This window comes from Oryctolagus cuniculus, chromosome 4, assembly GCF_964237555.1.
Source record: "Oryctolagus cuniculus chromosome 4, mOryCun1.1, whole genome shotgun sequence".
Lineage (NCBI taxonomy): Eukaryota > Metazoa > Chordata > Mammalia > Lagomorpha > Leporidae > Oryctolagus > Oryctolagus cuniculus.
The window spans coordinates 69,344,423-69,372,334 of record NC_091435.1 but is presented as its reverse complement, the minus strand read 5'-3'; the positions used below and the strand labels follow the sequence as shown (position 1 = coordinate 69,372,334).

Here is a 27,912-nt window from a genome sequence, read left to right as displayed (position 1 = left end):
ACCTTATTTAGGGTTTACAAGAATTTAAGAGGTATTTGGTCTTTGTAAATCAGTATGTGTTTGCATCTTTGTTTTACTAGATTTTTCCATTACTTAAAATATTTCTTAAAAGTGAATTCCTTTTTCCATTTAAGCAATTTGTAAGTAAAGTCCAGGTCTTTTTAGTTACATTGGATATATTTAACATCTGTCTCCTGACGTTTGTTTTCTGCACCTCAAGAACTTGTTTGTCTTTCCATATTTTAAATGTACAGCACATATTAGTTTAATAAGAAGGAACGTCCACCCAGGAAATAATTTTTTATGAAATAAAGAATTGTATCTATAAATCGCATTGATTCTGTTCAAAACTAATTAAAAATTAACATGTAACAATTTTAAAAAGTTTAAAATTCTGTATCTGTACATGAAACAGAGGGTCAATACAGTGCATTGATAAGGTATTCATTTTGATAATTCTGTCTGCAGGATTTTGATCTTGATTCCAAAATCCGTGCTGATATTGACAGAAAAACGGCTCACAAAATCCAACAAGTGGAAAAAGAACTAGCTTGGGAAAAAGAGAAACATGAACTTTGCCTAATGAAGCTACAGAATAGGTAGGATCTGTATTTCCCACACTTTAAGATGTTTGAGAACACATATTTGAATAAAGCAGTTGCAGCAATAATGTCAACAAAGGGGCCAGATAACAGGCTTCTGAATACCCATAAGTTTAAACCTTATGGAATCCTCTGTCACTGCTCCTGCTAACTTCCTGAACTTACTGCTTACTCATCTCTAGTTCACATGTGGGAAGTGTATTTAACAATTAGATTTTTTAAAGTATATAGTCTATATATACTTTGTTTTTGACAAATTATTTTTCATCAAATTAGTACATGAACATGTGTATATTTTAAAAATGAAAAAACAAGTAAAATCAAACAATTTATAAGGAAAGATTGTAACCTTCTGTCTGAATTGGAAGTGGAGCAGCCAGGACTCCAACCAGTGTCCATATGGAATGCTGTGCTGCAGGCGGAGGCTTAACCTTCTACTCTGCAGCACCAGCCCCCCAAACTTACCTTTTTTTCTAAGATTTATTTATTTATTTGAAAGTCAGAGTTATACAGAGAGAGGAGAGGCATAGAGAGAAAGGAGAGAAAGAGAGAGAGAGAGGGAGAGAGAGGTGTCTTCCATGAGAGAAAGAAGTCTTCCATCCACTGGTTCACTCCCCAAAGGCCGGAGCTGCACCGATCCAAAAGCAGGATCCAGGATCTTCTTCTGAGTCTCCCACGTGGGTGCAGGGGCCCAAAGACGTGGGCCATCTTCTACTGCTTTCCCAGGCTATAGCAGAGAGCTGGATTGGAAGTGGAGCAGCCTGGTCTTGAACCGGCGCCCGTATGGGATGCTGGCGCTTCAGGCTTGCGCGTTAACCTACTTGTGCCACAGCGCCGGCCCCAGCTTACCTTTTAATTAGATTTTTCATGAGCTTTTTGAAGTCCCTTCATACCTTCTCTCTAAAGTTTAATCTTTATTGCTATAAATTAGTTTTGTCTATGAACTTCACATAAATCTTAGACATGAAGTTTCTTGAACAGAATCACTTTTGGTATTTTTTCTGATGATCATAAAAACAGATGTGAATAATATGTTTGTAACATTTATTGTTAGTCATTGTTAAAGTCGATTTCCTAGTATTATAGGTGAGGATTTTGCTGAACTTAACATTTTCATTCTTGTCTCTATCTTCCTAAACATATAAAATATAACTGCTTTAACATTCTTATCTGCTAATTATATGATTTGTGTCATTTCTGGGTCTGTTCCTGTTGACTGATATATTTCTCTTTTTTTTAAAAAAAGATTTATTTATTTACTTGAAAGTCAGAATTAATGCAGAGAGAGAAGGAGAGGCACACAGAGAGAAAGGTTTTCCATCCACTAGTTCACTCCCCAATCAGTCACAATTGCTGGAGCTCTGCTGATCCAAAGCCAGGAGCCAGGAGCTTCCTCCAGGTCTCCTTGCGGGTGCAGGGACCCAAGGACTTGGACCATCTTTTACTGCTTTCCCAGGGCATAGCAGAGAGCTGGATTGGAAGTGGAGCAGCCGGGACTCGAACTGTGCCCATATAAGATGCTAGCACTGCAGGCGGCAGCCTTACCTGCTACGCCACAGCACCTACCGCTGATTTATTTCTCTTAATTTTGGGTCATATTCTCCTGCTTTTTTCCCTGCCTGATAAATTTGGATTAGATGACTGACATTGTGAATTTTACATTATGGGTTCTGGATACTTTTACATAGTCTTATATATTCTTGCTCATCAGTACTTACGGGAATACTGGGAGGGAATCCTTTGCACATTGTCAGAAATTCCTCTGCCTGTGTAGCTATCTTCCCTCTGGTGCTCTGTCCTGTACACTCATTCCCTGAATTAAATCCCTGGATGTTTGAGTTTCTGATTAATATTTGAATTCCTGAATTATGGCTAGATTGCTACCTACTAGGTAATGAAAGTGGGTAAGAAATTCCTCTTAGGAAGAACCATCAACATAGCGACCTGTGTTTGGCTTTGATAATATTCATTTTATATTTACAAATGTGTATTTATGTGAGGGTACTTTAAAAGTTTGTGGAAATTGGAATTAACAGATAAGTTTATTTGGATGCAAAAAGTTTTGAAATCCATGCACACATTTTCCATGATCTTTTTTTTAATAAATTCTATTTTTTAAAAAAGATTTATTTTATTTATTTGAAAGACAGAATTACAGAGAGAGAGGTAGAGACAGAGAGAGAGGTCTTCCATCCACTGGTTCACTCCCCAGATGGTCGCAACAGCTGGAGCTGAGCCAGTCTGAAGCCAGGAGCCAGGAGCTTCTTCTGGGTCTCCCATGTGGGTGCAGAGCCCAAGGACCTGGGCCATCTTCCACTGCTTTCCCAGGCTATAGCAGAGAGCTGGATTGGAAGAGGAGCATCTGGGACTAGAACCGGTGACCATATGGGATGCCGACGCTTCAGGCCAGGGCATTAACCCTCTGTGCCACAGTGCTGGTGCCCCTATGATCTTTTTGAAAACCACACTTGTGTTTGTGTGTGTGTGTGTGACAAGTGTAAGCACAAGCCTACAAATTTATGCATGTAAGTAATATGACAGTTCATTATTTTACTTAAATAAACCTAAATTTGGCCCTGGACTACTATTCTACCAAGAAGACAGGAAAGTCAGTCTCAGTATTACTGAGGCCCATTATTCTACCCTTCCTGCTTCTTTCAGTTCTTTGATTCAGTGGGTCTGTGCTCTGCCGGAGCAAGCAATGTTTGAAGAAGCCAGGCACTCCTGGGGTTTAGATCTGAGCACACTTGGCCTTGCCACCTCTCCAGATGCTCTTGAAGCAGCGAGCAGGTGCTCACTGTTCTGCGACCCAACTCGCTCATCCTCCTGCTAGTCAAGTGGAGCCTCTTCCTTCCCACTCCCCTTGCTTTCAAATACTTTTTTTTCGAAAGTCTCTTGCTTCTCTCCCTGGTCCAGACACCCTTCATCCACCATAGCATCGTATCTTCCGTGAACAAAAGGAAAGAAATAATAAGTACCTAGCTATCTGAGTGGATTGTGGGGAGAAGATAAAATGCTATCAATACATTTCATCTTCATCATCCTAATAGTCCAAATATGGTAACCCTTGGAACAATTTGCATTTCTTATTCATGAGATTGGGTTTCTCTCTTCGTGTGTTTATAGTTTATTTGTATTCTTCTAAGAATTTCCTGTTTAGATTCCTTATTCATTTTTCTTTGAGTTCCTTTTTTCTGATTTTTTTGTTTTTGTCTCTAGGTGTGTATTGTAGGTATTTGCTGTTTATTATACACGTTTTAAATGCTTTCTCCTCCTCTGCCATTTGCCTTAAACTTTGTTCATATTTTTTAGCTCTGAAGCAGTTGATTTTTGATGTGACCAAAAACTGTCCATATTTTCCTTCATGTTGTCTGAATCTCATGGGAAGGCTAAATATAAAGAACTGCAGTGGGTGAAGGATGTAAAGAAAATAGGTCTTTAAGTAGTGAGAAATATAGTATGCTATGAAAGAAAAGTAAAAGTTTAACACAGAGTACATAATTTTTAGAAAGTTTTTCTTTTGTTTTTATTTTATTTGAAAGATAGAGAGACAGAGACAGAGATCTTGCATCTGGTGGTTCACTACCCAAATTCCTGCAACGGCCAGGGCTTGGTCAGTCTAACACCAGGAGCCTGGAACTCAGTCTGGATCTCCCATGTGGGTAACAGAAACCCAAATACTTGAGCCAGCATCTGCTGTTTCCTTAAAAGGACTGAGTCAGGAAAATAGCAAGAAATATGCTAGAAATAAGCAGCATGTATATAAATCAGTTAAATTCTAAACTGTGTGGGTGTGAGGGGAGGGCTAGTTATGAACTAGTGCTCAAAAATACCAACAACCTAATTGACAGAAAAAAACCTTAAATTTTTTTTCCTGAAGATTTATTTTATTTATTTTAAAGGCTGAGTGACATGGAGGGAAACACACAAAGAAAGAGAGGAAAGTGAGGGAGGGAGAGTGAGAGTGAGAGTGAGAGTGAGAGTGAGAGAGAGAGAGAGAGAGAGAGAGACTCCCGTTTTCTGATGCACTCCCCAAATGCTGGGAGCCAGAACTCTGTCAAGATCTCCCACATGGGTGACAAGATCCCAAGTACTTGGGCAATCATCTGCTGTCTCCCAGGTGCATTAGCAGAGAGCTGGGTTGGAAATGCAATTGCTGGGTTCCTTCCTTCCTTCCTTCCCTCCCTCCCTCCCTCCCTCCTTCTTTCCTTCCTTCCTTCCTTCCTTCCTTCCTTCCTTCCTTCCTTCCTTCCTTCCTTCCTTCCTTCCTTTCTTATATTTATTTATTTGAAAGAGTTACAGAGAGAGAGGGAGAGAATAGAGTGAGATTGATCTTCTATCCACTGGTTCATTCCCAGATGGCCACAAGGCTCAAGCTGAGCCAGGCTGAAGCCAGAAGCCAGGAGCTTCATCCAGGCCTCCTACGTGGGTGGCAGGGGCCCAAGTACTTTGAACATCCTCCACTATTTTTCTCAGGCCATAGCAGGGTACTGGATGGGAAGTGGAGAGCCGGAACACAAATCGGTACTTACATGGGATGCCAGCATGGCAGGCGGCAGCTTTACCTGCTGGGCTACGATGCTGGCCCTGGAATTGCTGGAATTCTAACCAGCACTCTAATATGAGATGTAGGTGTTCCAAGTGGTCACTTAACTTGCTATGCCACAGTGCCTTCCCCTAAATTTTTTTTAATTAACAGAATTTTTAAAAGATAAATTGCTGTGGACTGTGTGTGAAATGTGAACCAGTGAGTAGTATGAATTCCCATGCTTAATGATTTTTATATAGTCCAGTAGGGAAATTCTATAGTTTAGGGCTTCCATAAAATACCCTTAAAAATGGAGAGCTGAGAAGTAAAAAGTAGGAATGTTTTAGTTCTGTTTTAGTCCACTGCCCAAGGTCTGTTCCCTGTAGTTACCTTTTACCAATTAATTGAATTGATTACACACACATAAATACACACACCATGTAATTAAAAAAAAATAAAATATATTTTAAATGCCTTAAATGAGGTGAACATTCTTTAATCTCAGAAAAATAAATGTTAAAAATCATTTTCTTTCTTTCTTTTTTTTTTTTTTTTTGACAGGCAGAGTGGACAGTGAGAGAGAGACAGAGAGAAAGGTCTTCCTTTTGCCATTGGTTCACCCTCCAATGACCGCCACGGCCAGCACACTGCGGCCAGCACACTGCGCTGATCCAAAGCCAGGAGCCAGGTGCTTCTCCTGGTCTCCCATGCGGGTGCAGGACCCAAGCACTTGGGCCATCCTCCACTGCATTCCCGGGCCATAGCAGAGAGCTGGCCTGGAAGAGGAGCCACCGGGACAGAACCTGTGCCCCACCGGGACTAGAACCCGGTGTGCCGGCGCCACAGGCGGAGGATTAGCCTAGTGAGCCATGGCGCCGCCCTTTCTACTTTTCAATTTAGGAAACGCTCACATATAAATGTCTATGTGCTTGTTTATAAAATTGATGGGTTTATCTATATAATCATACACAAGATAGATCTATTATGTATGATCTATTATATCTAATAGCTCAGGAGGTGAATTACATTTTCTTTTCTTTTCTCTCTTTTTTTTTTTTTTACATTTTATGACCTGTTTGCCACTGAACCACAAACTTAATTTTTTCACATATTATCAAAATAGTGATATTAGTATTTTTTAATTTTTTTAAGATTTTATTTCTTTTATTTGAGAGTTAGAGTTACAGACAGTGAGAGGGAGAGACAGAAAGGTCTTCCTTTCGCTGGTTCACTCCCTAGATGGCCACAACAGCCAGAGCTGCACCAATCTGAAGCCAGGAGCCAGGCGCTTTTTCCTGGTCTCCCACATGCGTGCAGGGGCCCAAGGACTTGGACCATCTTCCCCTGCTTTCTCAGGTCATAGCAGAGAGCTGGACTGGAAGAAGAGCAGCCAGGACTAGAACTGGCACCCATATGGGATGCCAGTGCCGCAGACAGAGGATTAACCCAGTACGCCACGGCACCAGTCCTGTGGTATTAGTATTTTTATTAGAAATAACCTCTATTTGACTTTTAATCAAAACCAATCCAACTGTCATTACATGTTGCTGGTGTATGCCTGGTTAAATTTTGAGCTTAGCACCATATTATGGTATTAATTAGAACAGAATAGTATAGTCTGCATTACTACAGAGTGATCAAAAAGGTGACTATTGAAAATACTTATTTTATTTTATTTTTTTCAGATTTCGTGATGCATTGGAAGGTGATGTTGTTGTCGTTCATGCCATCCAAAGTGACCACAAGATATCTTCCTATAGGCTGGTGAAGCCTTCCAAGTACTCCAAATTCAAGCGACCAAGTCAGGCAGAGAGAAGACAAAGCAAATTTGAGAGGTTTGAAAAAGAGGGACTTGGAAAAAAGGATAGCCGGAGAGATACAGGTAGTTTAAATGACAAGAAGGCTGCTAAATCCTTATTTATTAAGATTTTAAAGCTGAATTGTCTTTTTGTAGGAAGAACCTTTGACCTTTCTTTGGTGGCTAGAGTTCAACTTCTTCCCCTTCCTTCCATCATGATCTCCTTTGGAGTAAATACTCAGGAGAGATAGAGCTGTGTAGTGTGGCTGAGAGTAACAACTGCTCCATGCCATCTTCATTGATGTATGTTGCTAAAGAAAACCCACCCTGGTCATGTGACTGAGAATGGGTGAGGCTACTGGGTGCTGCTGTTGTCTTACTTCCTGCATCCGACTATACTCTAGAATTGCCCCGGATGCTTGTTTCCAGGCAGCGTTTCTTTCCAGATTGCTGAATGTGGGGGCTAGACCTGCATGTAACCCTTTTCTGAGAATATATGCTTTAAACAGAAGGATAAGCTGAGAAGACAGGTGTGAAAACGGTGTCTCAAATCCCTGAAACCTGTTGGTTGCAACTGCTCACAAGGTGTCTACAGATGAGGAGGAGGAGAACAGGAATTCTGAACTATTTTGGAGAGTCCAGTCAAGAAGAGATCAAGGCTGCTCTAGTCTGGCCAGATAAAGGCTGTTGCCCAGTACTGACGTTAATGCTGGTGCATCCTCTTCACTGAGAAATTTTTAATGTCTCCCATCTGCCTCTCGAATAAATTCTGAAACTACTATTTTGGTATTTTAACTTTTCCAGTTTTTATTCCTGTTCTGTTTCCAGTAGTGCCTTCTTACATTGTTCTACCTGTATGCTTAACCTATTGTTCATCTTTCTGCTTCCTAATTATTTCTGATACTTTTACATCCAGGCTCCTGCTGGAGTGGCCACTATACTCCTCTCTGACTTCTACCAGTTTTGGGGGTATCCATCTCAAATTACACTTTTGTTACAAGGCTTCCCCTTGCACACCTGAGCCACGTGGAACTCTTCCTTTTCCATATTGTATATTTGAACTATGAAATAGTGACCTACAACTACATAGCTATCTACTTATTAGTTGTTTGTATCATGTGTATTTCAAGTCTGTTGTTATATAACTTGAACATGGATAGAATAATTTCCCAGTGGATTTCCTTATTAACTGACAAAGCACATAATTTTTAAATCATAGATTTGATTGCTTCTGTCCTGTTTTTAAATTAGCTACAGACTACTTAAGTTGGTATAAGCCATCTCAAATTATGTGTCAAATAGGACTCACTTCTTCCCGGTCCCACCATTATATCACATGCTCCTTCTCAGTTTCCCATCATTACTTATCTTTTTCTCAAGTTGTTTAATATACATGTCTTATCTTGCCAACTTTTTAGTAAGGTCCTTAAAATCAAGCATTGTATCTTGGCTCTCTTTATTTTGGCATTCCACAGTACAGATGGTCCCCAATTTATGCTGGTTCTCCTATGATGTTTTGGCTTCACAATGTTGTGAAGGTGTACCATTCATACAACCATTATGTGTTTTACTTTCAGGACAGTATTTAATAAACTACATGAGACATTAAAAAATTTATTATGGCAGGTGCTGCGGCTCACTAGGCTAATCCTCAGCCTGCGGCACCAGCACACCGGGTTCTAGTCCCGGTTGGGGCACCGGTTCTGTCCTGGTTGCCCCTCTTCCAGGTCAGCTCTCTGCTATGGCCCGGGAGTACAGTGGAGGATGGCCCAAGTGCTTGGGTCCTGCACCCGCATGGGAGACCAGGAGAAGCACCTGGCTCCTGGCTTCGGATCAGCGCGTTGCGCCATCCGCAGCGCGCCGGCCGCAGTGGCCATTGGAGGGTGAACCAGTGGCAAAAGGAAGACCTTTCTCTCTGCCTCTCTCTCTCTCACTGTCCACTCTGCCTGTCAAAAAAAAAATTTATTACAAAATAGAATTTGTGTTAGATGACTTTGTCCAGCGGTAGCCTAATGTAAGTGTTCCCAACATATTCAAGGTAGACTTGGCTAAGATATGATGTTCTGTAAGTTAATTTATTAAATGCATTTTTAGGTAAAAATTTTCAACTGATAATAGATTTGTCAGGAAGTTACTCCATCATAAGTTGAATTGGTTGAACTACATAGTAATTTCTCAATAAATACTTTGATTTTAAAATTCTGTATATTCTCAGGATTTTTTTTAATGTGGCAGATTAAAAACACTATTTGAGAGTTTGTGTTTGTCTAAAAAAACTGAAAAATATATTGACTTTCTGTACAGATGAAAGTGTTAGCATAATAGAAGAAGCAATAATGGAAAAAGAGAAGAAATTTCGGCCTAGAACTCTAAGTGAGATTATGATAGAAAATCAAATAGAGAAAACAAGGAAACTTATATTAAAAGCTGAGAGGGCCCAACATAAGATACAGCAACGAAAAAAAGAATGGGAGGAACTGTGAGTTTTTTTTAACCTAAATCCATATCTTTTTAGAATATAAGCCTCAAATTTTATCTTTAAAACTATTGATATTTATTAACATTGTTATGTAGCGGCTACTGGGGGGGTGAACCAATGGAAAAAGGAAGACCTTTCTCTCTGTCTCTCTCACTGTCTGTCAAAAAAGAAACTGAAAGTGAAAGAAGTCGAAACAAAGCTGGAGATCTTAAAGACAAGTCAGCTGGTTCTTTTAAGATAGTGATACTTTTAGTTGGAACTTCTATGATCCTTAAGAATTTACCATGTTACTAATACAGTCAGAGTGATTTTTAAAGATTAAAGAATTCTTCTCGGGGCCAGTGTTGTGGTGGGTGTTGTGGTGCAGTGGATTAAGCCTCCTCTTGCAATGCCGGCACCCCATAGTAGAGTACTTGTTTGAGTCCTAGTTACTCTGCTTTCCATCCAGTTTCATATCAATGCACCTGGGAAGGTAATGAATGGCCCCTGCCAACCATGTGGGAGACCCAGATGGAGTTCCTGGCTCCCGGCTTCAGCTGGCCCAACTCAGCCCTGACTGTTGCAGCTGTTTGGGGAGTGAAGCAATAAATGGAATATTTTCTCTGTGTGTGTGTGTGATCCCCATCTCTGATGCTTTGCCTTTCAAATAAATAAATAAACCTAAAAATAAACTGTTATCTATTCCAACATCATAATCGTAGTCTTTGTATGTTCTAACATCTTGTAGATTTGGCTTTCACCTTTATTTCTAACCATCTCAAGTTAACTTTAAAAAAAAGTGAGATAAGGTAGTTTCATTTAACAAGGTATCTTTTAATTTGCTTATTTTTTTAAAACTTTTATTTAATGAATATAAATTTCCAAAGTACAGCTTATGGATTACAATGGCTTCCCCCCCATAACATCCCTCCCACCCACAACCCTCCCCTTATCCACTCCCTCTCCCCTTCCATTCACATCAAGATTCATTTTCGATTCTCTTTATATACAGAAGATCAGTTTAGCATATATTAAGTAAAGATTTCAACAGTTTGCACCCACACAGAAACATAAAGTGAAAAATACTGTTTGAGTACTAGTTATAGCATTAAATCTCAATGTACAGCACACTAAGGACAAAGATCCTACATGAGGAGTAAGTGCACAGTGACTCCTGTTGTTGACTTAACAAATTGACACTCTTGTTTATGGCATCAGTAATCACCCTAGGCTCTTGTCATGAGCTGCCAAGGCTATGGAAGCCCCCTGAGTTCAGTGACTCTGATCATATTTAGACAAGGCCATGGTCAAAGTGGAAGTTCTCTCCTCCCTTCAGAGAAAGGTACCTCCTTCTTTGATGACCCATTCTTTCCACTGGGATCTTACTTGCGGAGATCTTTCATTTAGTTTTTTTTTTTTTCCCCCGGAGTGTCTTGGCTTTCCATGCCTGAAATACTCTCATGGGCTTTTCAGCCAGATCCGCATGCCTTAAGGGCTGATTCTAAGGCCAGAGTGCTGTTTAGGACATCTGCCATTCTATGGGTCTGCTGTGTATCTCACTTCCCATGTTGGATCATTTTCTCCCTTTTTTATTCTATCAGCTAGTATTTGCAGACACTATTCTTGTTTATGTGATCCCTTTAGTTCTTGATCCTATCATTATGATCAATTGTGAACAGAAATTGATCACTTGGACTAGTGAGATGGCATTGGTACATGCCACCTTGATGGAATTGAATTGGAATCCCTTGGTATGTTTCTAACTCTACCGTTTGAGCTAAGTCAGCTTGAGCATGTGCCTAATTGCACATCTCTTCCCTCTCTTATTCCCACTCTTATATTTAACAGGGATCACTTTTCAGTTAAGTTTCAGCACTTAAGAAGAATTGTGTATTGATTACAGTATCCAACCAAAAGTATTAAGTAGAACAAACAATAAAAATACTAAGAGGGATAACATATCAAGTTGCTCATCAACAGTCAGGGTGAGGGCTGATCAAGTCACCATTTCTCATAGTGTTCATTTCACTTTAACAGGTTTCCTTTTTGGTGCTCAGTTAGTTGTCACCTATCAAGGAGAACAAGTGGTATTTGTCCCTTTGGGATTGGCTTATTTCACTCAGCATGTTTTTTTTTTGTTGTTGTTCTAGTACCATTGGTTGAACTCTGTAATTAACACACAATTATTCTTAAGTGTTTAAATTTTAACTGAAATGTGATCCCTGTTAGGAATTTGGAAAACATTATGCTGAGTGAATTAATTTGCTTATTAAATGCCACTTGTATATTTTAATGACATGTCTCTTCATGTCTTTTATTCCTGTTTAAATGGAATTGTTTCCTTTTTATTCTTGCAATTTGAGAGCTTTCTGTATATTCTGATACTGGTCTTGTATCAGATATGTAGTTTAAAAATAGTTTCTCCCAATCTAGCTTTTCTTTTCATTCCTTAACAAGAGTGTTCATAGAACAAAAGTTTTGAAATTTGTTGATGTCCACATAGTCATTTTTTTAAATTTTTTTTATTTTTGATAGGGAGAGTGGACAGTGAGAGAGAGAGACAGAGAGAGAAAGGTCTTCCTTTGCCGTTGGTTCACCCTCCAATGGCCGCCGCTGCAGCTGGCACACCGCGCTGATCCGATGGCAAGAGCCAGGAGCCAGGTGCTTTTCCTGGTCTCCCATGGGGTGCAGGGCCCAAGCACCTGGGCCATCCTCCACTGCACTCCCTGGCCACAGCAGAGAGCTGGCCTGGAAGAGGGGCAACCGGGACAGAATCCGGCGCCCCGACCGGGACTAGAACCCGGTGTGCCGGCGCCGCAAGGTGGAGGATTAGCCTATTGAGCCACGGCGCCGGCTCCACATAGTCATTTTTTTAAATGAATTTTCATTTTGTTATCAAATCTAAGAACTTTGCCTACCTAGAGTCTAAAGATTTCCTTATATTTTTAAAAAAGTTTTGGGACCAGCATTGTGGCATACTGACTATGCCACCAACATCCCATATAGGGGCCAGCTCCTGTCGTGGCTGCTCCTTTTCTGATCCAACTTTCTGCTAATGGCCTGGGAAAGCAGTGGAAGATGGCCCAAGTGCTTGGGCCCTGCGCATGCATGGAGACCTGGAAGGAACTCCTGGCTCCTGGCTTTGGATCAACAGCTCTGGTCGTTGCAGCCATCTGGGGGATGAATCAGCAAATGGAAGACCTCTCCCTGTGTCTCTCCCTCTTTCTGTCTGTAACTCTACCTCTCAAATAAAATCTTTTAAAAAGTTTTGTGTTTTTTACTTCATATTTAAGTCTGTGACTTTCAATAGCCCTCTCCTGTGGGTATTCTGGCATGTAGTTTTCTCTGTTCCGCTTTGTTCATTAGTATGATTTTGTCTTCTTTCTATCTTCCCAAAGTGTTTCAGTATTACTGGTTTTCTCATGAGTTCCTATCCCCTTCTCCGCTCTCTAGGTAATTTATTACTTCTTGTATTTGTACCTCTTTGTTGTCATCTACATGGAATTTGGGAAGGGGGGGAGGCAAATATATATGTTCATGCTATCATCTTGAGCTAGGTGGCTTTTTTGAAAGTTTTCTAAAAACTGCTATGTAACAAAAATAAGTCTAGTGGACTTTTTAGTGATTTTAAAAAAACATTCAATTTTAGGGTTTAATTTCTATTAAGAAAATTTTAATGTGAATTACTTAGAAGTGACTGAAAGCCTAACAGTGATTCAGGTGATCTCAATACAATCTGCTAATTGATTTTTATTTGTTTAATTATATATTATTTTAGTTGGGCAGCTTTAGAAATACTCATTAGCTTTTTAAAATGCTTGTGCCCCACAGACAAAAGTGGCGTCAGACACTCAGAGTTGTACTTTTGTTTCAGGACTGAATTTGAAACTGTACCTATCGAAACTAGATAAATTAAGGCATGTTGCTCTATTGGTATCCGGGTTGTCTATTTCTCTGGTAGATACAAGAGTAAGCCTGATGATGACTATGAGGATCCCAAGGATGTCCAAGCCATCAAAGAAGCCCAAGTGTTTATGGGAGATTTCAATCTAAAGACAGCCCCCGACTATAAGATACCAGAGCATATGAGAATAAACGCTGCCAAGAAGGAGGAGGAACTGGGACACCTGGACTCGCTGGTACTTCCCTACAGATTTCATGACGAGAAAGGGCCCTGGGGTGGGGGTTAAATTGTGTTTAAATTCCTGTAAATTTTAGTACTACTAACATTTCATACCACAGAAATTCAGTACTGAAACAAGACTTTGATGATGATCAAGAATGCCCTTTCTACAAGAGCGGAGACTGAGACCTAGGGAGACGAGAGATTTGCTTAAGATTTGTCACATTCTATGGCAAAACCAGCTTTCACACTAATTATATGGCTCCCTACCAGTTTCATGGGTGAAACTGGCATTTTGTGGATCTTTTACCTCTGAAAGTCTAACAAATTCTCATTGGATTTATTTTTTGACTGCCATGGGCCACCAAGGATTTCTAGGAAAAGGCCATTGTTTAGTGTTTCTTTGTGGATTTTCAACATTTTGTAGGCAACTTAATTTTAGCCTACTAGTAGATATTCCTTTCTCTGCATTCTTTCAAACTGTTTCCTGTCATCATGGTTTCCAGTTCTCATTTTCTTAAAGTTTCTTCCTCCGGTTATACTAATTCCTAATCGCCATTTAAACCTGACACCTGACTGTTCACATTTACAAGCTTCAAAGGCATTGGAGCTACTGTTTAGGAGGATCTGATACTTGACCACCTCATAGAGCTGTGCAGGTTGCACAGTTCAAGCCATCACACTGGAGAGGGTGCCAATCATATCACAGTATATTTGAATATTTTATGATTTTCTAACAAGTGGAAATAAAGTTTCCTGAGAAAGAAATATCTTTTTCTATATTACCAAAGATATTTTACATCCTGTGGTACAGGCTTTTAACTATACTTTCCTGATAAGAAATGGACATTTTAGACATTTTATTAGTGATCTTTGGCTTCTTTTGCTAGTTGTTCATCTAAAATAATTCTTTGTCCATCATGTTTCATTCTTCATCATAGAGAAGTGCCCTTAGGACTATAATTTTTTTATTGTGTTAAATCTATCTACCAAAGTTGCTAACTATTAAAGTTGCTGGCTATTGCTTACTATTTATATCTCAGATTCTAGGTTTCATGCGACCACAATTTATTAGTCATTCAACCTGAAGTTTCATAATCTTACCAAAGATGATGGATAGGCATGATGTCTTGAATGAATTCAGTTGAATTATGCTGAAATCTACTTTATTTAAATTGTAACATCAAATAACATAGAACACATTATTCTGAAGTTAGAAGAGCAGAGCTTTATTCCCATCTCTGCTGCTTAGTAGCCTTGTGACTTCTACTAAGTCTTGTGTGTCTCCCTGTGTCTCAGTTATCTCATCTGTAAAAAGGATATTACTATGAACTAATAATAAGTTATATCTAATCTGCCTCTTAAGGTTAATGTAATGGCAGAATCAATAAGTGACCATTATAGTCATGGTCAAGTTCAAAATCATTGAAAAGTATTAAACATTTAGAAAAAAACTGTATTGATATGTCCTCCTGCCCTCAATCAGTGTTAGGTTTGTGTGATATTTAGAGAACCAGAAAGAAAAAGTTGATATGTAAAGAGGGCTCTTCAAAAGAGGGCATTATAGCCCTTAAAATTCTGGCTTTTGAGTTTAAACTTTAATGCTTTAAAGGTTTATTTTCCAAGTATGTAAAATATCTTACTATCTTGCTACAGTGTTTTTGTTTCATAGATAGTAAACACATAGATAGCTGGATATGATTTCTTGAAGAAGTACCTTTTGATCTTGTATTTTTTTAAAAATTGTGTATTTATGCAAAGTAACTCCCTGTGGCCTTCAGACCCAACTACCAACTAGAAGGTAGGGTTGCATGTGCTCTTAGGCTCTGGTAAGGGCATTTGGGAAACAGGCCAGAGAGACAGCTGTTTATGTGGGAGCAATGGGTATGTATAGCCCCTTGCTGTGTCTAGAGGCAGTGGTGCACTTGGTTTAGGTTAATGGAAAATTAACCAAGAATGGATCCTGGAATCTCTTGGTGTGACCTGATACTGAAATTCAGGATCATGACCTTGCCTACACAAGGAGTAACAGTAATTGTGTGGCCAAAATGCAGAATGAACAGAGTCTACCATGGTGGGCAGCCTGGGGGAGTCTAAGCCAAAGGAATTAGAAGTTCTAGCAGGGGAAGACAATGGCTTCCGCCTCCCTGTGGTAGCGTATCCAGCTAAGCACAAAGCTTCAGGTTGACTTCCGTGCAGTGCTGAAGGAGGACAAGGCACTTTACCCCTATAAGCCAGCCGAAGAGAACTAATCATAGAAAACAAAGGGATACCAGAGATCACATTCTGGCCTCCCATCTTAGAGAGGCTACAATGGTGAAAAAGCCTGAAAGTTGGAGCAGAGGGTAACAGTGGTGAACAAGGCTAATCAGATAAATGTCTATCTTAAACTTCTGCTCAGCTTTCCAGCCAAGGGATGAGAACCAGTGACGTTTAAGACTATCCTTTGTGACAGCATTGTCATTTTGCTTCCTTGCTCTTAATTTTTTCAGGCCCACAGCAAGAAAATGCACATGAACAAGTGCATCCTCTCCATTCGAGACCTTAAAGTGGCAGTTATAGATGAAATACAGTGCCTGGTGCAGGAATTGAAGAACATTCAGTTGTCTCTTGACGTATCCAAGCACATCCCCATTCCCCAGGTGCCTCAGATCTACCCAGAAGAAGTTCCGGAAAGGAGATTTCACTATGATGAGGAAACTCTCCTAAGGTTTAAGCGGCAGCGTATGAAAAGTCGGGATCAAAATTCATCCCAAGTGGAACAGGTAGGGTCTGGAAGCTCAGGTGGAGGATTCCTCAAGCCCTCATCTGGAAAGAACGGGGATTTTACATCACGAGATTCTATATCCAGATCATCAAGAGCGTCTGCATACAATTTGGATATTCCAAAGTTAACAGAATTTGAAAAAGCAGAGCCAACTGATGTGGAGCTGGAGATTATGAAGAGGGATGAGATTAAACACCTGTACATGCAACAGTATTTGTCCAACAGGGTAAGGGGCAAATCTGTTCCCATACAAAGCTAAAAGAAAAGAGGGAAAGGGAAGAACGAGATTGAGTTTCTTGTTTATTATGTAAATTTCTCTATTTGACCTTTCCCAAATCCTGACCAGCTCACCACTCACAAACGGCTTGGCTTCCTCTCCGTCTTTGACCTTCTGAAAAAGCACTGTGCTCTTCCCAGGCCACTGGAGTTCTAAACTTTTATCTGGGGGCCAGCATTGTGGCAGAGTGGGTAAAGCCACCACCGGCATCCCATATGGGTGCTGGTGTGTTCTACCTCCAATCCAATTCCCTGCTAATGGCCTGGGAAAAGCAGCAGAAGATGGGCCCCTGCCACCCACGTGGGAGACCCAGATGGAGTTCCTGGCTCCTAGCTTTGGCCTGGCCCAGCTTTTCCTGTTGGAACCATTTGGGGAGTGAACCAGCAGATGAAAGATTCTCTCTCTCCCCCCACCCCCCACCGTCTTAGTAACTCTGACTTTCAAACTAAATAAATCTTTTTTTAAAAGTAAAACTTCTTTCTTTCTGGAAAGCTGGCTAAGAATGAAGGACAAATCCTTTCTTCAGTTACTTGGTGTCTTACTGAAGTCATGGTGAAAATACCTAATTGGGGAAGGCAAGATAGAGATAACTGTTGGACAATAGGGAGGAGACAGATACAAATATTACCCACATGAGGCCGACTCTGTGGCTTAAAGCCCTGGGGTTAAAGCCCTGGGCTGAAGCGCCAGCATCCCATAAAGGTGCCGGTTCTAGTCCCAGCTGCTCCTTTTCTGATCCAGCTCTCTGCTATGGCCTGGGAAAGCAGTAGAAGATAGCCCAAATCCTTGGGTCCCTGCACCCACATGAGAGACCTGGAGGAAGCTCCTGGCTCCTGGCTTTGGATTGGCGCAGCTCTGGTTGTTGTGGCCATCTGGGGAGTGAACCAGGCTCTACCTCTCTCTGTAACTGTCTTTCAAATAAATAAAATCTTTAAAAAATAAATAAAAACAAATATTACCTACAAAGAGATCATATCTGTAAAGTACAGCAAGGAGATCCTTCTTGGTTTAATCAGTGATAAAGAAATAGCCAGGAGATATGTAATTACAGAATTTCTACTTCTTAGTAAATATCCTTATGTACATTTAATGCTATTAATTATTTATGTGATATCACACACACATACACACACACTTCCCTATTGATAATAAGGGTGTATTGCAAAAAGATGTTTTGAAACAAATTAACATTGCAGGATGGTTGTAAAAATACTTTTACCTATTCTTCTAACATATTCTCTAATCATTTTTCCACCTCAGATCAAAGAGCTGATTATCACTTTTGATGCAGAACTTCGTCTTCTGAGACATCACAAGCTGAAACTGGACACCCAGATGAAATTATCTGACCTGCATCATCTCACATTATTTCAAGAGATGCTTCTCCTCAAGAATTTTGAAAAGCAGGAGAACATACTTCAAGAGCGTGTGAATTCACTAGACAAAGAGGAACAGGACATGCAAGTGAGAGCAGCAGCAGACGCCTAGCCAGCTGCTCCTTTCCTTATGAAAGGGACTGGATTTGTTTTTCTTTCCTTTTTCTTCCTAACTTCATTTCCCCAATTGCTCTTGTCTTCATCTCTTTCTTGTCTTCTCCTCTTCTTTTTTTCCCATTACATCTGCTTGCTCTCCAGTTTTAGCATCGTTGGTCACAGAGAAATGACTCTGATTTTTTTTAATTTGAGCCCATATTTTGTAAGAAAGGAAAATGAAACTTTTTTTAACTTTTATTTAATAAATATAAATTTCCAAAGTACAATTTTTGGATTATAGCAGTCCCCCCCCCCCATAACCTCCCTCCCACCCTCAACCATCCCATCTCCCACTCCCTCTCCTATCCCATTCTTCAAGATTCATTTTCAATTATCTTTATATACAGAAGATCTACTTAGTATTTATTAAGTAAAGATTTCAACAGTTTGTACCCACACAGACACACAAAGCATAAAGTATTGTTTGAGTACTAGTTATACCATTAATTCACATAGTACAACACATTAAGGACAGAGATCCTACATGGGGAGTAAGTGCATAGTGACTCCTGTTGTTGATTTAACAATTGACACTCTTATTTATGATGTCAGTAATCACCCGAGGCTCTTGTCATGAGCTGCCACGGTTTTGGAAGCCTCTTGAGTTCACCAACTCTGATCTTATTTAGACAAGGCCATAGTCAAAGTGGAAGTTCTCTCCTCCCTTCAGAGAAAGGTACCTCCTTCTTTGATGGCCTGTGAAAATGAAACTTTTCAAAAGTGAGCCTTTTATTTAGTGTATTTAGGGAATTCAAAAGTCTTAACAAATTGAGTTTTAATCATATTTTACCCTTATAAACATGACTGTAAAAGAAGTTAGTAGCTTTCTTAAGTACAATAGCTGATTTCAGTATAACATGTAACTTAATATCATAGAAAATGGAGTTTCTTTATTGTATCTAAATGTTAAATCTAAAGAAGTAAGTTATACTATCTTTTTTAAAAGAAGGATTCCATTAAACAGATATTATACAGTAAATAGTGGTAGTAGCTTTTAGGTATATCAGCTTCACTAGAGTTGATGCATCTTTTTTGTTTTAGTTAAAATATAGCAGTACAAAAATAACTTCAGCTAATGCACCCACACATGCCAAAATATTAACTGACATTCACATACCAGTAAAAATTCCAATTTGTTTTTTTAAAGAGTTATTTATTTATCCAAGAGGCAGAGTTATAGAGAGGGAAAGGGAAAGACAGAGAGAGAAAGAGAGGTCGTCAATCCACTGGTTCACTCCCCCAAATGGCCGGAGCTGGGTGGATCCGAAGCCAGGAGCCAGGAGCCTCCTCCAGGTCTCCCACATAGGTATAAAGGCTCAAGCACTTGGGCCATCTTCCACTGTTTTCTCAGATCATCAACAGGAAGCTTTATCAGAAGAGGAACATCTGGGACATGAACTGGTGCTCACATGGGCTGCTGGCACTGCAGGCGGGCTTAACATTCTATGCCACAGCACTGGCCACCCAATTTGTTTAACTTAGAGCTTTTTTGAGGAAGCTAAAGTTTAAAAAGCTGATATCAACCAAATTGATTTTTATAAAAGAATTATGAAAATTTAACCAAATGAATAGGTGATTCTGCAAATATCAGAAATGTAACTTCTCATAATATTTGGTGGGAGGGGATGGACATGTAGCAGTAGTTTATGTCATAACTTGGGAGACCAGCATCCAATTTCAGAGAGTGTGTTTTGAGTCCTGGCTACTCTGCCTCCTGCTAATGTACTCTCTGGGAGGCAGGGGTGATGGCTCAAATACATGGCTTCCTGACACATGAGGAAAGCCTGGAATGAGTTCCAGCCTCCTGGCTTTACCTGCCCAGCCCTGGCCATTGCAGGGAATTGGGGGAGTGAACAGGTGGATGGAAGATCCCCCTCCATCTGTCTGTCTGTCTGTCTCTCTCTCTCTCTCTTTCAAATAAGTGAGAATGAATGCAAAAAAATATTTTCTTAGGAATTTTTTTTTTTTTGACAGGCAGAGTGGACAGTGAGAGAGAGAGACAGAGAGAAAGGTCTTCCTTTTGCCGGTGGTTCACCCTCCAATGGCCGCCACGGCTGGCGCGCTGCGGCCGGCGCACCGCGCTGATCCGATGGCAGGAGCCAGGTACTTATCCTGGTCTCCCATGGGGTGCAGGGCCCAAGCACTTGGGCCATCCTCCACTGCACTCCCTGACCACAGCAGAGAGCTGGCCTGGAAGAGGGGCAACTGGGACAGAATCCGGCGCCCCGACCGGGACTAGAACCCGGTGTGCCAGCGCCGCAAGGCAGAGGATTAGCCTAGTGAGCCGCGGCGCCGGCCTAGGAATTTTTTTAAAAATGTTTATGGACTGTACCTTTGTGTTGTAAAATACATTGCCCTCAGAACCTGGTGTTTCAGATGTATTTTATCTGTCAATTGTTCTTGTTTTTGTTCATTTAGTGGAAAATAAGTGAAACTCTTAAGGAGATGGAAGAGAAAAAGATTGAAATCACCAAGCTCCAGGAACAAGAAAAGGCACTTTATGCTGGTTTCCAAGCAGCCGTTGGAGAAAACAATAAATTTGCTAACTTCCTCATGAAAGTCCTAAAGAAGAAGATTAAGAGGGTAAAGAAAAAGGAGGTTGAAGGAGATGCCGGTTTGTATATCTTTTTCACAGATGATCCCATTTTTCTCTCATTAATGTGAAATAGAGCAATAACTAAGGGACCTATTAGGTACTCCTCCCCTTTTTTTCTCACTACAACATGTATAGAGGCTCTGTGGGAGTTAGAGTTGAGAGGTTATAAACCCTTAGGTCTTTAAACATCTGGAGTTAATCTCTGTGTGTATGTGTATCTAGTATCGGTCAACATAAGGTGGTTTAGTATAACAAGCACATCATTTCATTTGTTTGCTATCTGTTTATCTTCTTTGGTAAAATGTCTATTCATGTCAGTTGTCCGTGTTCGAATAGGATTGTTTGCTTTTTCACTGTTGAGTATGAGAGTTTTTTGTGTATTCCAGATACTAGTCCTGTGTTTGATGTGCGGTTTGCAGATCGTTTTCCCGATCTCTAACTTTTTTTTTCATTTGACATAGCATCCTTTGTTGAAACAGTTATCTCTTCCACTGACTTGCCTTTGATCTTTGTCAAAATCACTTTGGCATGTTTGTGTGGATCCTTGTTTAGATTCCCTGTTCTGTTCCATTGATCTGTGTCTATCCCTCCACCAATGCTACAGTCTTGATCATTTTAGCTATATTTTGAGTCCTGAAATCAGAATAATTCCTCCTACTTTGTTCTTCCTTTTCAAAATTGTGTCACTTGTCTAGTCCCTTTTCTATTCCATATTTTAGTATAATCAAGTTTATATCTTTAGAAATTCTTGTTGGCATTTTATAGCATTTATGTTAAACTTATGAACTTGAGGAGAACTAGCATTTTTACTACGTTAAGTCTTCCAGTGCATGGACACAGTTTCTTTGCATTTATTTAGGTGCTTGATTTTTTGCATCAGCATTGTATACTTTTCAACATTTGTACAGTTCATGTTCATGTTTGTTAGATTTGCACATAAATATTTCATTTTTTGAGTGATCTTAAATAGTATTATATTCTTAATCTTGGTGTGTCATGTATATTGTTAATGTACAGAAATAGTTTGTTTTTATATGTTTACCTCATGTCCCATGACCTTACTTTCTAGGACTGGAAGTTTGGGGTAGATTCCTTGGGAATTTCTTTGTACAGAATAACTTCATATGCAGATATTGGCAGTTGTTTCCAATCTGAATGCAATTTCCCTTTCCTGCCTTACTGCACCACTAGATCATCTACCAATGTGCTGTACAGTGCTGAGAGCTGACATCCGTGCCTTATTCCTGATATTAAGAGGGAAAGATTCAGCATGAAGCATAGTGTTACTTGTCGATTTTTCATAGATGCTCTTTTTCAGGTTTAGGAAATTCCCTTTGTTCTTATTTTTCATAAAATTTTATCATTAATGGGTACTGACTTCTGTCAGATACTTTTCTGTATTGGTAATGATACGATTTTTATCTTTAGTTTATTAACTTGGTGGATTAAATAAACCTTCCTTGGCATAATGTAAAAATTTTTAAATATTGCTAAATTCTATTACTAATATTTTGCTTAGAGACTTTGTGTCTATATTCGTTGGTCTATAGTTTTCTTTCTTTTGCACTGTCTCTGTCTGGTTTTAGTAACAGGGTAATACTGGCTTTATAAAATGAATTAGGAAATCCTCTCCTCTTTCATGTTCTGAAAGATATTGTGTAAAATCGGTAATAATTCTTTTTTTAAAATGTTTATTTATTTGAAAGAGTTACACAGAAAGAGAGGCGGAGAAATAGAGTAGGGTGTCTTTCATCTGCTGGTTCACTCCCCAAATGGCTGCAATGGTCGGAGCTGCACCGATCCGAAGCCAGGAGCCAGGAGCTTCCAACAGGTCTCTCACGTGGGTGCAGAGGCCCAAGGACTTGGGCCATCTTCTACTGCTCTCCCAGGCCATAGTAGAGAGCTGGATCGGAAGTGGAGCAGCTGAGACTCAAACCGGCACCCATATGGGATGTCAGCACTGCAGGTGGCAGCTTTACCCGCTACCCCACAGCACTGGCCCCGGTAGTAATTCTTTAAATAAGAATTTCATTTAATTCTTCAGTGAAACTATTTGTATCTAAATAACCTTTAAGAAGATATTTTAAACTTAAGATATCCAATTTTCTTAGTGGTTATAGGGTTTTTCAAACATTGTGGTTCATACTGAGTGAGTCATGATAATTTTTTTTGAGAAATTGGTCTTTTTGTCTAAGTTGCCAAAATTATGTATAAAGTTGTTCATGCTATTTCTTTTTTCCCCTTTTACTGTCTACCTTTTAAATGTAGTAATATCCCCTGTTGCCTTCTTTATATTGGTAACATGTCTTTGCTTCTCATTTTTCTTTTCACTCTTTCTAGAAGTTTGCCAATTTGATTTTTTTTTCAAGAACAAACCAACTCTTTGGATAAATGTTTTTATTATAATTCTTGGAAGTTTATTGATCTCTGCTCTTATATTTACTGGTCTATTACTTCTGTTCAATTTTGCTTTATTTTGCACTTCTGTTTTTAGGTTTTGAGGTAAGGGAGCTTAGATTATTGATTTCAAATTTTTCTAATTTAGTACTGTAAATTCACATTAGCACTATGTTAGTTACATTATACACATTTTGGTAAGTTGGATTTTCATTTTCATTCATGTCAGTTTAGTTTGGTGTCTGCATTATCTGGTGTAACAGTTCCTTTTTCTTTATGGTGATCTCATTGGAAATGACTTTTTACTCAGCTGGCATGTAGGGTGTGAGTTGAGAAGTTGCTTTGGTTTCAGTTCTAAGTGAGCCCCAAAGCAAAAACTCTGATTTCTTCACCTATAATTACTATCAGCATTATTTATGAGTGTCACAGTTGTCTAATCTGCAGCAGTTTATGGCTTTGAAATGGACATGAGCTTCCAAAGGTGCGTGTCTTCAGACAGCCGAGTGATGATTTCAGTCATTGCCAGTGCGTATGATGGCAGTAGCCACATTCATGGTACATGGGGCCCAGAGGAGACTGTCCTTTTGTCCCTCCAGTCAAGGCTTAGGAATGCTGGGGCTTGTGGCACCAACAACTGTGGCCCTGGAATTTTGCGATGTGGGTGGGATCTTCCCCACATCTTGCCAGTGAATGTGGATGATACTGGGTCTCATAGCACCAAAAGTCCTAGTTCCAGCACTGGGGGGCTGGGAAGGGTGCATTGTCCAGGTCCCACAGGGTGGGTACAGGTCATGCTGAGGATTGTGTGCTGACAGATGTGGGCCTGGAGCAGCGGAATGCAGGTGTAGGCTTCCCTAGGACCCGGCAGGTTCCGAAGACTCTGAGGAATATAGTACTAAGTCTTGGAGCTGCGGGGCAGGTAGCATGCCTTGTCTAGATCCACAGAACAAGTTCAGGTGTTCCAAGACTTATATAGCTAGCAGTCACCATCCCAGATGCAGAGGAGACCTTACCCAGGTCTTATTTTTAACGCACAGGTTGTGCTGGGGGTTGTGCACTGGAGCAGTAGAGTGCAGAAAGTCGTTTCCAGGTCCCACAGGGAGAGCTCAGGTGACTGCAGAATATAACTCCATCAGTCCCATTCCCGGAGCTGCAGACTCTTTTGTGTCAATCCAGGTTGGTCGCAGGTTATGCTGGTGAATGTATACTAGCTGATACAGGCCTGGACTGGGGATGCAGTAAGGCCTTCTCTAATCTCCACGGATGAATATAGTTGTCCCTGGGACTTAGAAGAAAAGCAGTCACAGATCCGGAGCTGTAGGATGCAGCAGGGTCCTTGCCTAGATCCCCCGGGGTGAACTGGGGTGACTGTGGAATACAGTTCTAACAGTCCCACTCCCAGAGCTGCAGGGCTCTCAGGGTACCTCACCCAGGTCCCACCCATTGATTGCACATTTTGCCCGGTGTTGTGAACTAGCAGGTACAGGCTTCAAGCAGAAGAATGAAAAGAGAGCCTTTTGCCCCAGGCCCCAGTGCAGAGTGCAGGCATCCCTGGGACTTACAGAACAAATAGCCCTGGTCCTGTGCTGCAGTATGCAATGGAATCCTTACCCAGGTCTCACAGGTTAGTGCCAGTTATCCTGAACATTATGGACTGGCAACCACAAGCCTCAAGTAGAGGAATGCAGTTTGGGCCCTCTAGGTCCCACTGGTAAATACAAGTTACTGTAGGCACTGTAGCACCAACAGCCATAGTTCCAGAGCTACAGAACACAGAAGGGACTGCCACCAGTTCCCACAGGGCTGGCTGGGGCATGTGCCATAGTCCCCAGCACCCTGTGCTAAGAGATGCAGAAGGGACTTGCTCAGACCCTCCAGCTCATGTGTGTGCTAATACTGGCACCAAGCCCCAAGAAGCAGAGGGAACTTCCCCAGATCAGGCAGAGAGTGAGCAAATGTGGCTCTGGCATTTGTGCCCAATAATCCTGCAGCTACAGGATGCAGAGGGCCTGTTGTGTGCTCCATGATGTTTCCTGCCACTGGCTCTGGGGACTTCTGGTGGTGAAGGGACTGTTTGCTGATCCCTAAGACAGAATGGAGTTCAGCTGTGACTTTACTGCTGCAACTTGAGTCTGGTGCTTTGGGGACAGAGATAGGCAATGTGGCTTCCGTTTTTGGAGTAAAGTAGTTGGCTCCCATCCCAGTCAGCTTTCTAGACTGGATTTAAGGCCAGCGAGGACTGTGGAATTCTCCTGTAGTCAGGACTGCCCGTCTTTAGTGATGGCCAGGGGTTGCAGAGCTTTCTGCACACGCCCCCACATGCACATGTGCACACACGCGTGTCCACACACACACACACACAGCTGAGGATCCAGGGCAGGAGCTGCAGTGTGCTGTTTTCCTCTCTGCTGGCTTTCTGAGCCACTGCTGATTCTGGTTCCTGTCGCTGCTTTACCATAGCTTTCCCTCCGTCAATCTCCTGGAAAAACAGTCTTTCCCTTGTACTGGTTCTTCTCGGTGGTGGAGGCAAGTACAGGGCCTCTGTTTTCAGCCATCTTGGATCCTCTGGCTTCTATTATTTCTGATGAGAAACTGATATTCAAATTGTGTGCCCACTACTGGTAAGGTGTCACATTTCTTTTGATGACTTGCTTAGTCTTCTGTTTCCAGATATTTGATTATGATGTGTCTTGGTGTAGACTTCTTCAGATTTATCCTGTTTGAGTCTCATTCAACTTCTATAATTTTTTGTAAAGATTTTATTTATTTGAAAGGCAGAGTTACTGGGGGGGGGGGGGGGGAGTCTGGTTCACTGCCCAATTGACCGCAATGCCTGGAGCTGAGCTTATCTGAAGTCAGGAGCCAGGAGCTTCTTCCAGATCTCCCACATGAGTGCAGGGGCCCAAGGATTTGGGCCATCTTCTGCTTTCCCAGGCCATAGCAGAGAGCTGGATCAGAAGTGGAGCAGCTGGGTCTTGAACCATCACCTATATGGGATGCCGGCACCGCAGGCGGTGGCTTTTACCTGCTATGCCACAGTGCCAACCCGGACATTTTATATTACAGTACAATATTCCAGTACATATACACAGCATAAACCAACCAAACTAAGCAATTAGCCTGCCAATTCCTTGTCTCTTGTCTCTGTTTGGAACCTACCAGCTCCTCTCTTCCAGTTCTTTATATAGTAATAATACATTATAAACTATGTTATGTTGTATATACACTATATGCAGCTATAAACTATAGTTTCCCCCTCTGTGCTATGGAATACCAGAACATGTAACTTCTATCTATGTTTTAGTACCTGTTATTAAACCTCACTCTATCCCTCATTCTCACCTTCTCAACTTCTAGCAATCGCCATTCTAAAATTAGATTGAATTTTATTTTAACATCTATATATGAGAGAAAATGTATTTTTCTTTCTGTGTCTGATTTATTTCACTTAGACTATAATGAGTTATATCCATGTTGCTGTAAATTCAATATTTCTCTCATATTTTGGCTGAACAAAATTCCATTGTGTACATTTTTCTTATCTATTCATGGTAAAAGCCATCAACAAATTGGGTATAGAAGGAACGTGCCTCAAAATTAGTAAGGCAATATATACAAACCAACAGCCAATATCATACTGAATGAGGAAAAACTGAACACATTTCCTCTCAGATCTGGAAAAAGATAAAGATGGACATTTTTACCAGTGTTATTGAATATAGTATTAGAAGTATTAGCAAGAACAATTAGAAAAGAAAAGAAAAAGAATTAGATGGGAATCTGGATAGATTCCATAGCTTGACTTTTGTGAATAGTGTTGCAGTGAGCGGAATATGCAGATATCTCTTTTCGCGGGCTGATTTCATTTCTTTCAGAAATACACCCGGAATTGGATAACTGAATCATATAGTAGAGCTATTTTTAGTTTTTTTTTTTGAGGAATCACCATGGTTTTCTCCATAATGACTGTATTAATTTGCATTCCCACCACATTACCTATTCTCCACGTCCTTGACAGCATTTGTTATTGTCTGTCTTTTGGATAATAGCCATTCTGGCTAGAGTGACATGATACCTCTCTGTGGTTTTGATTTGTGTTTCCCTGATGACTAGTGATCTAGAGCATTTTTTTCATGTATTTGTTAGCCATTTGCATTTTGTCTTCCAAGAAATAGCTATTCAGATCCTTTGTGCATTTCTTGACTGGATTGTTTGCTTTTTCTCTTGAGTTTCTTGAGTTCTTTATTTATTTTGGATATTAATCCTTTCTCAGATGCATAATTTGCAAATATTTTCTTGCATTCTGTTCTCTCTTCAACTTGTTGATTATTTCCTTTGTTCTCTAGAAGCTTCTTAGTTTGCTACAATCCCATTTGTCCACTTTTGCTTTTGTAACTTGTGCTTTTGGGATCATATTCAAAATATTGTTGGGATGCCAATACATTTGAGTATTTTCCCTATGCTTTCTTCTAGTAGTTTTATAGCTTCAGATCTTACAATTACATCTTTGATCCATTTTGAGTTGATTTTTGTTTAGTGTGAGACGTGGAGTGGTGTGCCTAAATTTCAGTCTTCTACTTATGTATATCCAGTTTTACCAGCACCATTTATTAAAGATAAATGTTTGTCTTTGGCACCTTTGTCAAAGATCAACTGACTGTAGATGCATAAACTAATTTCTGTGATCTCTATTCTGTTCCATTTGTCCATGTGTCTGTATTTATGCTAGTACCATGCTGTTTTTAGTTGTAATAGCTCTGTATTATGTCTTGAAATCTGCTATCAAGATACCTCCAGCTTTGTTCTTTTTATTCAAGATTGCATTGACTGTTTA

The 27,912-nt window shown here is 40.4% G+C and overlaps 1 protein-coding gene across 7 annotated transcripts in view; it reads left to right on the top strand.

Annotated features, from left to right (window-relative positions):
* Nucleotides 1–27,912, top strand: part of CFAP44 (cilia and flagella associated protein 44) — a 133,890-nt gene that overhangs the window by 83,058 nt on the left and 22,920 nt on the right. For 4 of the 7 annotated variants that reach the window (XR_011387872.1, XM_070072116.1, XM_070072115.1 and 1 more), the window contains 7 exons: nt 469–599; nt 6,816–7,012; nt 9,233–9,407; nt 13,348–13,525; nt 16,002–16,502; nt 17,814–18,017; nt 20,504–20,699. Coding sequence is in view for 4 of the 7 variants with exons in the window: in XM_070072116.1 (XP_069928217.1) it covers nt 469–599; nt 6,816–7,012; nt 9,233–9,407; nt 13,348–13,525; nt 16,002–16,502; nt 17,814–18,017; nt 20,504–20,699 (1,582 nt within the window). In the remaining 3 variants the exon portion in view is untranslated. Of the gene's footprint in view, nt 1–468; nt 600–6,815; nt 7,013–9,232; nt 9,408–13,347; nt 13,526–16,001; nt 16,503–17,813; nt 18,018–20,503; nt 20,700–27,912 lie in introns of those variants that run through there. The other 3 variants (XR_011387873.1, XR_011387874.1, XM_070072118.1) reach the window with 3 other exon arrangements.